The 12,269-nt window shown below is 37.6% G+C and overlaps 1 protein-coding gene across 4 annotated transcripts in view; it reads left to right on the top strand.

The window, feature by feature from the left end:
* The window catches only part of SUGCT (succinyl-CoA:glutarate-CoA transferase), a 556,817-nt gene that overhangs the window by 246,281 nt on the left and 298,267 nt on the right, over nucleotides 1–12,269 (top strand). Inside the window, exon 13 of one of the 4 annotated variants that reach the window (XM_036327440.1) lies at nucleotides 2,781–2,977. The exons of the other annotated variants lie outside the window; for them this stretch is intronic. Within the exon in view, the coding sequence (XP_036183333.1) occupies nucleotides 2,781–2,843 (63 nt within the window). The 3' untranslated portion in view covers nucleotides 2,844–2,977. Of the gene's footprint in view, nucleotides 1–2,780; nucleotides 2,978–12,269 lie in introns of those variants that run through there. 4 annotated transcript variants of the gene reach the window in all.

The following is a 12,269-nucleotide window of genomic DNA, read 5'->3' as shown; positions in this document are numbered from 1 at the left end:
TTCTATCTCTTTATTGATATTATCTCTTTGATGAGACATTGTCCTCATATCTTCTTTTAATTCTTTAAGCATGGTTTCCTTTTGTTCTTTGAATGTATTTATGATAGCTGCTTTGAAGTCTTTTCTTCTAAGTTCACCATCTGGGCCTCTTCAAAGGCAGTTTCTATTGCCAGCTTTTTCTTTCTATTTATTGGACACACTTGACTATTTCTTTGCATGTCTCATAATTTTTTGTTGATGTCTAGAAATTTTAGATCCAGGAGTTGTTTAGACCCAGGAGTTGTTTTACTTTCTGCTTACTAAGTCAAACATCAGGGACTTGGCTGCACCAATCCTGTGAAGTCTATTTTCCCTGTAATGTATAGCCTCTGCTGTCCCAGCTCAGAATATTTCCACTTATTTTTATCTTTAACTTAGGGGTCAGTCTTGGGTTGGCATCAGCCACTTATTGTTCAAAGATTGCTCTTAGCCAGCTAGATTTTTGTTCTTCATAGTAGGGTGAGTGTGACTGGGAGGCTGCTATCACAGTACAGGGAGTTTACTTCCCCCTACTTTCAGCCAGAGACTATTAGCATGGGGATTCCCCCTGTGATTGCTTCTGAAGGAACACAATGCTGTACCTGCACACTACTGCCCTGACTTTCAGGGATAACTGTGGTTTTATTTTTCAGTATAGCTTCTGAGGCATTTCGCTTGGGTCTGAGTAGCTTACTATTAAGTCAGTGTTTGTCAGAGATTATTGGGCATTGGTGATCCATTCAACTTCTGACCCCTCTCCCCTTTCCAGGAAATCAGGGTGGGGGATATGTCCACACTCTCTTTGAGTGTTATGCATTCTCTTTCTCATTCCTTGCTTCTGGCGCTTTCTCTGCCTGCATCTGTCTTAGTTCGTTCGGGCTGCTATAACAAAAATACTATAGACTGGGTGGCTAATAAACAACAGAAATGTATTGGTCAAATTTCTGGAGGCTGGGAAAATCCAAGATCAAGGTACTGGCAGGTTCAGTGTGTGATGAAGAAGGCCCATTTTCTGGTTCATTGGTGGCCATTTATTTTGCTCTGTCCTCTCATGGTAGAAGGGGTAAGGGACCTCTAAGAGGTCTCTTTTATAAGGGTGTAAATACCATTCATGAAGGCTTTGCCCTCAGGTTCTGTGCCGGGGTCCAACCCCAGCAGGTCCAGGGGTCCCCAAAGGTGTGGATGGAGTCGGCGAAGAAGGAATGACACAGAGACAGCGTTCAGTTGATCAGCAGCCTAGCCAGGATCTCTAGCCAGGATCTCCAGCCAAGTTCTGGTCTGGATCTCCAGCGAAGTTCTGCTTAGGATCTCCAGCCAGGTTCTGTGTCCATGTTCTCTTGCTAGGTTCTCCAGGTTCTCCAGCCAGGTTCTGTAGCCATGTTCCCTCGCTAGGTTCTCCAGCCAGGTTCTATCCAGGTTCTCCAGCCAGGTTCAGTCACCAGGTTCTAGTCAGGTTCTCTTGCCAATTTCTGTAGTCAGGTTCAGTCCAGGATCTTTTGCCATGTTCTCTCAAGCTGTGTTCTAAGTTCTGTGTTCTAAGTTCTGTGTCTTGCTGTCTTGTTACATCTGTATTTATACCAGTTGATTCAATCCTATCAATCTCTATTACAAAGGTTAGGGCGTTTCTTATCTCCATTCCAGGGAGTAAAGATTATGTAGCTTAAGCACGATTGTTCGTAGTTAAAGTGATTAATTACCCGCCTGGGACTTAGTTGAGGGGTTTTATTCCCTCCCTAACTTCAGGGGAAAATCCCTACCTGGGGAAACAACCTTTCTCAGAGACCTTGGTTAAAACACATAGTGCCAAGAAGGTGAGCAAACATATTAAGAACAGTATGCCATATATGCCAGGTCCCTTGAAACAGCAAGCATGGACTGGCTCCCGGCAGTTCTGGTCACTTCTCTCAGACTGCACCTCCAAATGCCATCATGCTGGAGGACCCAGTTTCAACAAATGGGAACTTGGGGGTGGAGGGGCAAAAACACACTTCTTGGTTTTCTATGTAAGTTCAGACTAGGGATATAGCATTTTTTTTTTAAAAAAAGGTAAATTTAACACTTATATGGTGGCATTTGAATTCTGTTCTTCCCTAATCCACTTGTTGCTATTTAGTTTTGAATTCTTGAGTAGCTGCTCCAGGTATTCTGTCTAGGTTCTATAGCCTCATTCAGTGGGAGATGTATAGGGTACACTTGTTGCTCTGTAGTATCTGAACTCAAATGTATCTATTTTAAAGAAAAGTTTCTTACTATTTTAAAAAAATTAGGTCATTTTTCTTGAAGAGAAGTCTGAAATAGTTGTTAGTTGAAGTGCTCAAAAAGTTTATATACTTTATAGGTACTTATTTATGCAAATAAGTAATTGGAAACAAAATATAAAAATAAATTGACTTAAGAAGTTAATAAATAACTAACTACAAATTTAAAATCCTAATTTTTATATTGCTTGTGGGGTAAGCGAATGCTGTAATTTTGAACATTTACGTTAATATATTTACACTAATACACTTTTAAATGCTTTATATATATTGGGGGTTTATTTACTTTTTTAATTAAAATAAAGCGTTTCCTGATAAAAAGAAAAAAGTGTAAAGTGGCAATGGGCAGTCCTCTATAGAACACGCAAAATAAAATGTTAAATTTCAGGGTTCCATAATTTAAAACAATGCTTACAAAAAAAATCAGAGGATTCTTATATGCCATTGCTTTTGTTTTCTCACAATTCAAATTCATTGATTATAATTCTCCCTTTGCTGTTTTAGGGACATGAAACCCTGAGTAGTATGAAGCCTGAGCTATTATTGATATTTCTGCATGCCAGCTGAGGTTTTATTTCTGATGCCGGAGGAACACTAAGACAGCCTCACACTCAATCAAGTGTTCAGATCTTCTCCTCACAATTGTAGTTGATCCCTTGTCAAGAATTTAAATGAAAGATAATTTAAATTCATTTTTTTTCTTTACCAAACAGATTTTTGCTAATTTATAAAATGTAATTAAAATGTTACCAGAATGCAGTTACTCTTGGAAATACTTCTCTACAGATTCTCATTTTTGCAAAATAGATATGTCTCATTTAACTTTTATGAAAAATGGTTAAATTTTCAAAATTGGTTTCAGATGCTCTCCAATTTCTTAGTGTTACACAGTAGTGTCAATAGTTGCTGTAAGCTCTTCTATATCATCAGGACATTTTCTCAAACAGGATGTGCACTAAAGTCACCTAGGGAACTTTTCCAAATCATGGATCCCAGAGTTCCAGTATCAGGGATTTTGATAGCATAGGTCTAGGATAGATTTTGGGATATTTAGGAGATTCCCCAAGGAATGAAGTGTTATGGCTATTAATATGGTCTTTATAGTTGAACAGACCTGACTGTTATTTGGGCTCTGCCATTTTAACAATGTTCTAATTATTGACTTGACCCTCTGTAAGTTCCTTAATATAATATCATAAAAAGATACCCTGGCAAATGGATATAACATATTCTAGACTTTTTGGCAAGAAATGATTTGCTCTCCTTGCTAAGAAATAATTTGGTATCTGTGATTATTAATTAATCTCATATTTGCTTCGAGCCAACCAAGTACTGTGATTCTTTCTCTCCAGTCCCTAAGACACCATTCTGAACACAGCTGGCACTCGTGAAATAGATTATGAGTGAATTCTGAATCTTCAGGTCTCAGACAACAAACTGAGCTGTGGTGGCTCCATTTTGGTACTGCGAAGCCTAGTCTAAAGGTAATGTCAACCTACGTAGAGTATCAACTTTTTTCCCCCAGAAAGATTTTCTTTTTTGGTGCAATTTTAGGTTCACAGCAAAATCAACAAGGTACAAAGAGTTCCCATATGCCCATAACCCCTACACATGCATAGCCTCACCTATTATCAACATATACCACCAATAATATTTTAAAGCTTTTTATGTTGAAATTATTAGATTAACAATTAGTTACAAAGATGGTACAGAGAGGACCTATGAATTCCTCACTCAGTTTTCTTCAGTGATTGCATCTTACATAAAATCGTATAATAGCAAAACCAGGAATCTGATATTGGTAAAATGTGTATATATAGTTCTATCCCATTGTGTTACACCAATGTATAGATTCATGTTACCACAACCACAATCAAGATGCAGAACTGTTCCATAACCACAAAGATCTATCCTCCTTATACCACTCCTTGTAGTCACATCTACCACTAACCCATTCCTAATCCGTAGCAACCATTAATTTGATCCCATCTCTTGATTCATGAGGAGGTTATGTCTTTCCACTTATTTACTCTTCTTTATTTCAAAAGTATTTTGTAGTTTTTGGTGTACAAATATTGTATTTCTTTTGGTTAATTTTATATTTGGAAGGATTTAGTGAAGTATCACCCTCTCTGAAGCCCCTACCAATACATTCACGGGTTGAAGCATCTAATGTATCCATACAGAGGGTATAGCTTCAGACATGTGTAGAGTCATTTTAGGACTACCTTGGTTTTAGCAGACCCTTAATTTTCTTAATCTCTCTGTCAAATTGTCTGCCTCTGTTGATATAACATCCTGTTGTTAGTTTCCATTAGTTGACAGGTTATTTTTATTAATTTATTTGTTTGTTTATTTATTTATTTATTTTTATTTATTTTTAGCATAAATAGCTCCACAGTTTGAATGACGACATTGGTCCCGCTTTGCAGGGATAGATTTTAAGGCCAGTCTTTGTGGTTTATTCTGAAACCAGGATAGGGAAGGGGCCTACTTAACTGTCTTTCCCCTGAGCCTCCAGTTTACTTTTTTTTTTTTTTTTTTTGCTTTTTTATTAATTGCCACCAGAAAGTTTCCAAATCTCCATTGCTTTTGAGAGCATCCTTAGTCATGATCTTCTTCATACTCTTTCCAAATATAGTCAGTTCTTTTGAGGGTAACTCTTGAAATTTCTGTTATTATTTTCTCTTTCTCTCTCTGGGCTACATCTCTGAGGGACTGCTCTGGAGCTGTAGGCAGGGACAGTAGTGACTTCTCTCAGAGTGACACCCCTGCTTTCTGAGCAAGGCACTGGGGGGGAGGGGTAGCTTCTGGCCTTTGTGTTTTTAATACGTGTTTTTTTTTTTTTTAAATCTTTATTGATTTCAGAGAGAGGAAGGAAGAGAGGGATAGAAACATCAATGATGAGAGAGAATCATTGATCAGCTGCCTCCTGCACACCCTACACTGGGGATTGAGCCCGCAACTCGGGTGTGTGTCCCAACTGGGAATCCAACCATGGCCTTCTGGTTCACAGGTTGATGCTCAACCACTGAGCTACCCCAGCCAGGCAGACTTTGTGTTTTGCCTTTCCTAGTATAGGACCTCTGTTCTATGAACAAGCTGGGACAAAAGTAACTGGGATCTCAATATTTTTGGCCTATCCTACCTGGGTAGTGCCTCTGTTCTATGAGTTGGAGTTGTGTGGAAGGAGACAGCCCTCTAATAGTTCTTTCCTGAAATAGAGACTCTGCAATAGTGAGCTGAGACTGGGGCAGAAATGAGATATGCCGTGGACCTGCACCTTCTGGAGATATACTTTAGTGCTTGGCTGGGAGCTGGGTGGATTGGGAGCTCTGTGTACTTGGATGTACCCACTTGGAATAGGGCTTCTATCCTGCTGATCTCAGAGGCGCTGAAAGGAGGGGGTTTGTGGAGGGAGTGGGTTGTGGCTCAAGGGCCACAGACTTTTGATGTTCTTTTTGAGATTTATTAAATATTTATTCCTTTGCTGTGTGCCTTGAGGATAACTTAAAGAAACTTTAAATAGTTGTTTTTAATAATAATTTTCACCAGCAATGGTTGTTTCACCAAGGACTGGATTTGTGGAGCTCCTCATGTTATCATTCTGGAAGTCTCCAAATACCTCTTGGAACACCCTTCCGACCAGCCCCTCCCCTCCATACACACTAGGTAAATTTTAACTGCATTTTACTATGTGAAATAAATCAGGGAAAAAATGGCTGCATATTACATAATTTAATTACATAAATATATAATTGTATAATATTCCAGTAGATGCAGAAATATAGTTAGAGACAGATGAGTAGTTGATAGTGTTTAAGAGTGTGGGTAGAGATTGAATATAAAGGGGCAGCACAAGAGAATTTTGGGGGTGATTAATCTGTTCTGTATGATACTGTGGCAGTGAATAGAGAACTTAATGCATTTGTCAAACCCATACAACTGTAAAGAATATGTAAATTAAGAAAAAATCATCCAAGATGTCAAGAAACCCCAAGGTACTATCTGTGACAAATGAATGGCATATTATACTGAAAAGAATAGGTAAGAAAGGAACTGACCTAACTAACTTTTGGAAATGTTTATTTTTATTGGCTACTGTAAGCTAAAGACACAAATTAGTACACAGAAATAATGTATTCTAGTTGGGAAACTTGTTTTTCAAATGAATTTGGGTTAGGAATTCTCAAACTACATTACATGGAAGATGGCGCTATATTACAAATATCCTGTTTTCATTAAACATTCACCCACTAGTTTAAATCTTCACTAGTGGATTTTGTCTACAGCAATTACTACTGTGATAGTCTATGGTAATTTTCTACTTATTTCATTCCTTCTACATTTTTTAATACTTCTGTAAAAAAGACTTATTCCTTAACCCCAATTATTTGTTTAATCATTTGTTATATCAGTATGAACAAATGGATATTTATGTTCCTTGAGTTGTAATTCAAATGATATTTTTGTTATTTGGATCATTATATATAATAACAATTCTTCTTGTTCTTCAGTAATCCTGAATTAGATCCAGGTATAGAAAAAGGATATTAGTGGAAAAGTTGGTGAAATCCAAGTAAAGTCTGTGGTTTAGTTAATAGCATTGTACTAATATTACATTCTTAGTTTTGACAATTGTACCATGGTTACATAACAGGTTAGGATTAGGGGAAATAGGTAAAGAGTTCATAGAAACTCTTTGTAACTATTTTTCAACTCTTCTCTATGTCTTAAATTATTTAAAAAATAAATAATTTAAAATGCAATGAAACAACACTGTAAAAGAGATGTTGCTAGATGCTATAATAGATGCAAAAAATTCTTTGAGCTAAGAATAGGAATAGGGGAGAGCATTATGCTAAGTGAAATAAGCCAGTCAGAGAAAGGTAGATATCACATGATCTCACTCATTTATGGAATATAATGAGCAACATAAACTGATGAACAAAAACAGATCCAGAGACAGAGCAGCATCGATCAGACCTCAGAGGGAAGGTAGGGGAGGGTGTGGGTAAGGGGGAGAGATCAACCAAAGGACTTGTATGCATGCATATAAGCCTAACCAATGGACACAGACAACAGGGGTTGAGGGCTTGAGTGTGGGGGGGGGGAGTGGTAGGCAATGGGGTGATAAGGACACATATGTAATACCTTAAGCAATAAAGAAAACAAATAAAATAAGAAAAAAGAATAGGAATAGGTTTAGAAAATCCTGACAGCATATGTCTGAATTAAATCTATAAAATAAATGGACAGAAGAGTACGTAGATCTTAAAAAGTATTGTAATGGGGTCAATTCATAAAAGATAAGACAGGCTATTGATACATTTTATTAGCTTATAGCAAACAAACAGAGCTTATATTTGCTTAATAATTCAAGAGGATTTTCCTTCTAGAAGGGGAACCAACATTGCGATGACATTCTGTGAATTAGGATAATTTATAAAAGTGCCCAATAAACTTCAACTTTGTTGAAAAACTCATTCAACCACTCATTTATTCTCGGTATTGAGTAAATGACAAGTCATCAATAGCCTGTGACTGTTATTCTATATGATGCTTTGGAATTTGGACTAGTCTTAAATAGAGGAAGCTGAATAGCTTCTAATTTTAAAGTGGAATACTATGAGATAAACAAAGGGAAAGTGGCTTAATTATTACAGACAGAAGGAAAAATAAAAAAGAGATAATATGGAATTTTTCTGTTGAACTAGAAGAAAAAATAAAAGTCAAAGTAAGGGTTGACACCCAATTCATATTTAGCAAGTTTCCTAGACATGTGGAATAGAAACAAAATACTAAAATATACAATATTTACAATATCTTTATAATATTAAAATATCCATAATGTTCAACATATAGCATTGAATATAATTAGAAAGGTTAAAAATGAGACAGATTGAAAAAATTCTTGTGGCTATTAAGCTTTCTAGGGACTTTTATAGTTCAGAGGAAATGTGGGTGAGAACATCTGCGTTTCAATCCTGTAATTTTTAGTACATCTACCCCTGTGTACCTCAGCTTCGTGAGTTGTGAAATGCTGATACTGATTTCTGAAGTTATCATGAGGTTAAAGGAAATAATGGGTACAAAAGGAATTTGGTAAAATATTGCCCATTATATTTTAAAGAAAATGTTACAAAACTTAAACAACTAGGACTCTTTTAGGTTATTTGCTGAGTAGGAGGAAGAGCAGAATGAACTATTTGCCTGGACAAACCAAATTTGAGATGAGGAATTTGCCACTCCATCTCAGCTCTCGCTGCTGTAATGCTTCTGGTGTGTGGGCACAGTATCCCAGATAATTTAACTCAACTCATTTTTCTCTTATAATTTAGTAGGACACGCACCTGCCATTGCAGAGTCCCCGAAGAAGATGCTTACTGCTGCAATTTAGATGCAGGAGAGAGGACAGGGAAGTTAAAAAGGGACACATTTTCATACAGATTGGCAGGTATAATTTCTAAAATTTTGCTTCTAAAACAAGATGCCACTCCAAAGGAAATAATTTTGTTGCAAGAGTCACTAAAGGATTTAAAGTATCTCGAATTGTCATGCACTGAAGAATATAGGTGAAAGATTATAGAAAATATGATAAAAGTAAAACTGGAGGTGGTCAGGATAGAAACAAAACGCTTTCACTTGTTCCACGTTTACATGGGGTATATGTGAATTTATTGTTGCTGAGTTTTAAGATCGAGAAGCACTGATTAAATTACTAATTTAAGCATCTCATCTCAAGGACTTTCTCTCTCTTATTCTCTCCCTGGCACTGGAACTATCCAGTGGGTGGCGTGCTGTGGGTCTGGGATCCTTGGCTCCTCAGGGGTGATCTCCACAGCCCAGAAATATCACCCCTGATTTTTATCTGCCAACCGTGGGCCTGGGACCAGCCCTTTCTGTGTCTCCACCCCTCCCAGCAGTTTGGATGTGGTTTCCCTTTTATATCCTTAGTAGTAGGACTTCTGTTCAGCTATATTTTAGGCAGTTATGAACGATGGTTGTTTTGTAGTGTAGTTGACATTTTGATGTAGTTGTGGGAGGATGTACCACATTTACTTGCGCTGCCATCTTTACTGAAAGCCAAGACTCAGAATATCTATTTAATATCTATTTTATTGACATTTAATATTGATTTCAAGAATTGTATGTATCTATTTTCTCATTTTAAGCACTATGAACTTAAAGGCAAGAGGATATCTTAGTATTTTTATAACCTAATATGGTATCTGATTATATTAGTTGTCTATAATTGCTAAAACATTTTTCTACAGAATAGTTTAAAATAATGCAAATTTATTATCCTATGATTCTGTAGATCTGAAATCTAAAATTGGTTTCCCTGGGCTAAATTAAATATGTGTCCTATTAGAGGCTCTAGGGGAAAATACATTTCTTTGCCTTTTCCAGCTTCTAGAACAGTGATGGCGAACCTTTTGAGCTAGGCGTGCCAGCATTTTGAAAAACCCTAACTTAACTCTGGTGCCGTGTCACATATTGAAATTTTTTGATATTTGCAACCATAGTAAAACAAAGACTTATGTTTCTGATATTTATTTTATATATTTAAATGCCATTTAACAAAGAAAAATCAACCAAAAAATGAGTTCGCGTGTCACCTCTGACACACGTGTCATAGCTTCGCCATCACTATTCTAGAAACTGATAGTCCTTGCCTTATGGCCAGCTTCTCTCTTTAAAGCCAGTGCTGGTTAGTTGAGTCTTTCTTTCAGTATGTCACTTTGGAAATGATTATGTTGCCTTTCTTTTTCTCTCATATGGACCCTTATGATTACATTGGGCCCACTCACATGGTTCAGGAAAATCTTCCCCTCTCAAACTTCTTGGCTTAATCACACTTGGAAAGTGACTATTGCAATGTAAAGTAACACATTCACAGGTTCTGTGGTTGGGATGTGGATATCTTTGAGGGGTTATTAGTCTGCCTATTGCACTGACCTATGGCGGAGAACAAATCTTTTTGACTCAATGGACACAATAAAGTTATACCCAAAAAATTTCCATGAAAGTATTTATTATGCAATGGTTAAGGGTGTTGTGCAATGGTAGGCAATGCTATGGTTAGCATTATTTTTAAAGAATCACTTTAGCTATTTTAAGATCATTCATTACTTATTATTTACATATTATGTTATACTAGAGGCCTGGTGCACAAAAATTCATGCACTGGGTGGGGGTGTCCCTCAGCCCAGTCTGCCCCCTCTCACAGTCCAGGAGCCCTCAGGGGATGTCCTACTGACAGCTTACGCCCTTAGAGCTGCAGTCTGGCCTCCTTCCGTGGGAGGCGACTGGCTGATCAGGGGAAGGCGACGACCCATCACCCCGCTGCTGCTGCCACTGCCGGCCACCACGGCTTCCTGAGCCTCGGTCCAGCCCTCGCAGTAGCAGCAGCCACCATCTGCCACTTGCTTGAGCTTTGGCCCAGCCCTCGCAGAAGTAGCAGCTGCCATCCACCGCTTGCCTGAGTCCCTGCGAGCCTGCAGCATGTCAGCCAGGCCAGGCGGGGCCTGGGGAGGCCTTTCCCTCCTGGAGCCGTTCTTCCCAGGGTGGCAGTGTCGGCTGCTTTTTTTTTTTTTTTTTCTCCAATTTATTTATTTTTATTGGAAAGCAAGCTCTGGGTTTGTGGTTCCTGGGATCCCTGAGTCAAAGCATGCTCCTCCTGGCCTCACTGCGCCCCCCCAACCCCTCCTAGGTCAGTGATGGCGAACCTATGGCATGCATGTCAGAAGTGACACGCGAACTCATTTTTTTGGTTGGTTTTTCTTTGTAAATGGCATTTAAATATATAAAAAAAATATCAAAAATATAAGTCTTTGTTTTACTATGGTTGCAAATATCAAAAAATTTCAATATGTGACACGGCACCAGAGTTAAGTTAGGGTTTTTCAAAATGCTGACACGCTGAGCTCAAAAGGTTCGCCATCACTGTCCTAGGTTGAGCTGCTGGCCCCTGGTGGTCGTTATGGTCATTTCACCCTTAGGGCTTTTATTATATAGGATTATTTTTAAATTTTAATGAACTAAATATGTATTTTTAAAGAATTGTTAAATGAATTCAGCAAAGTAGCAGAAATTGATGGCATTTTTATATACAAATAATGAACTCTCAGAAACAGAAACTAAAGATTCCATTCCATTTACCATTGCAACAACAAAAAAATAAGATACCTTGGAATAGTTACCCAAGGAGGTAAAAACACCTGTACTCTGAAAGCTACAGGACATTGTCCTCACCAGTGTGGTGAAGTTGGTTGAGCATTGTCCCATGCACCAAAAGGTTGCTGGTTCTGATTGATGCTTTGCTCTCACATCGATGTTTCTCTCTTTCTCTCCCCTCCCTTCTTTCTTTAAAAAAAAAATCAATGAAAAATTTTACAAAACATCAACAGAAAATGACAAGACATTGAAAAAAGAAATAGAGGAAGATACAAACAAATGGAAGAATATATCATGTTTATGGATTGGAAAAATTAAACATCATTAAGATGTCCATATTACCTAAAGCAATCTATAGATTCAATACAATTCCTATTAAAACATCAATGGCATATTTCACAGATCTAGAACAAATATTCCAAAAATTCGTATGGAATCAAAAAAGACCTTGAATAGCTATATTAATCTTAAGAAAGAAGAACAAAGTTGTAGGTATCAAAATACCAGATATCAAACTATACTACAAAGCAATTGTAATCAAGACAGCCTAGTACTGGCATAAGAATGGGCATTTAGATCAATGGACCGGAACAGAATCGACCTACACCATCATGGCCAATTAATATTTGACAAAGTAGGCAAGAGCATACACTGGAGTAAAGACAGTCTCTTGAGTAAATGGCGTTGGGAAAATTGGACAGGTACATGCAAAAAAAAAATGATACTAGATCACCGTTTACAACACCCACAAGGATAAGCTCAAGTTGAATAAAATACTTAAATGTAAGTTGGGAAATCATAACAATCCTAGAA

This window comes from Myotis myotis, unplaced genomic scaffold (assembly GCF_014108235.1).
Source record: "Myotis myotis isolate mMyoMyo1 unplaced genomic scaffold, mMyoMyo1.p scaffold_m19_p_11, whole genome shotgun sequence".
In the NCBI taxonomy this organism is placed as follows: Eukaryota; Metazoa; Chordata; class Mammalia; order Chiroptera; family Vespertilionidae; genus Myotis; species Myotis myotis.
The sequence above is the reverse complement of the archived record's forward strand: the minus strand, read 5'-3'. Positions and strand labels throughout refer to the sequence as shown.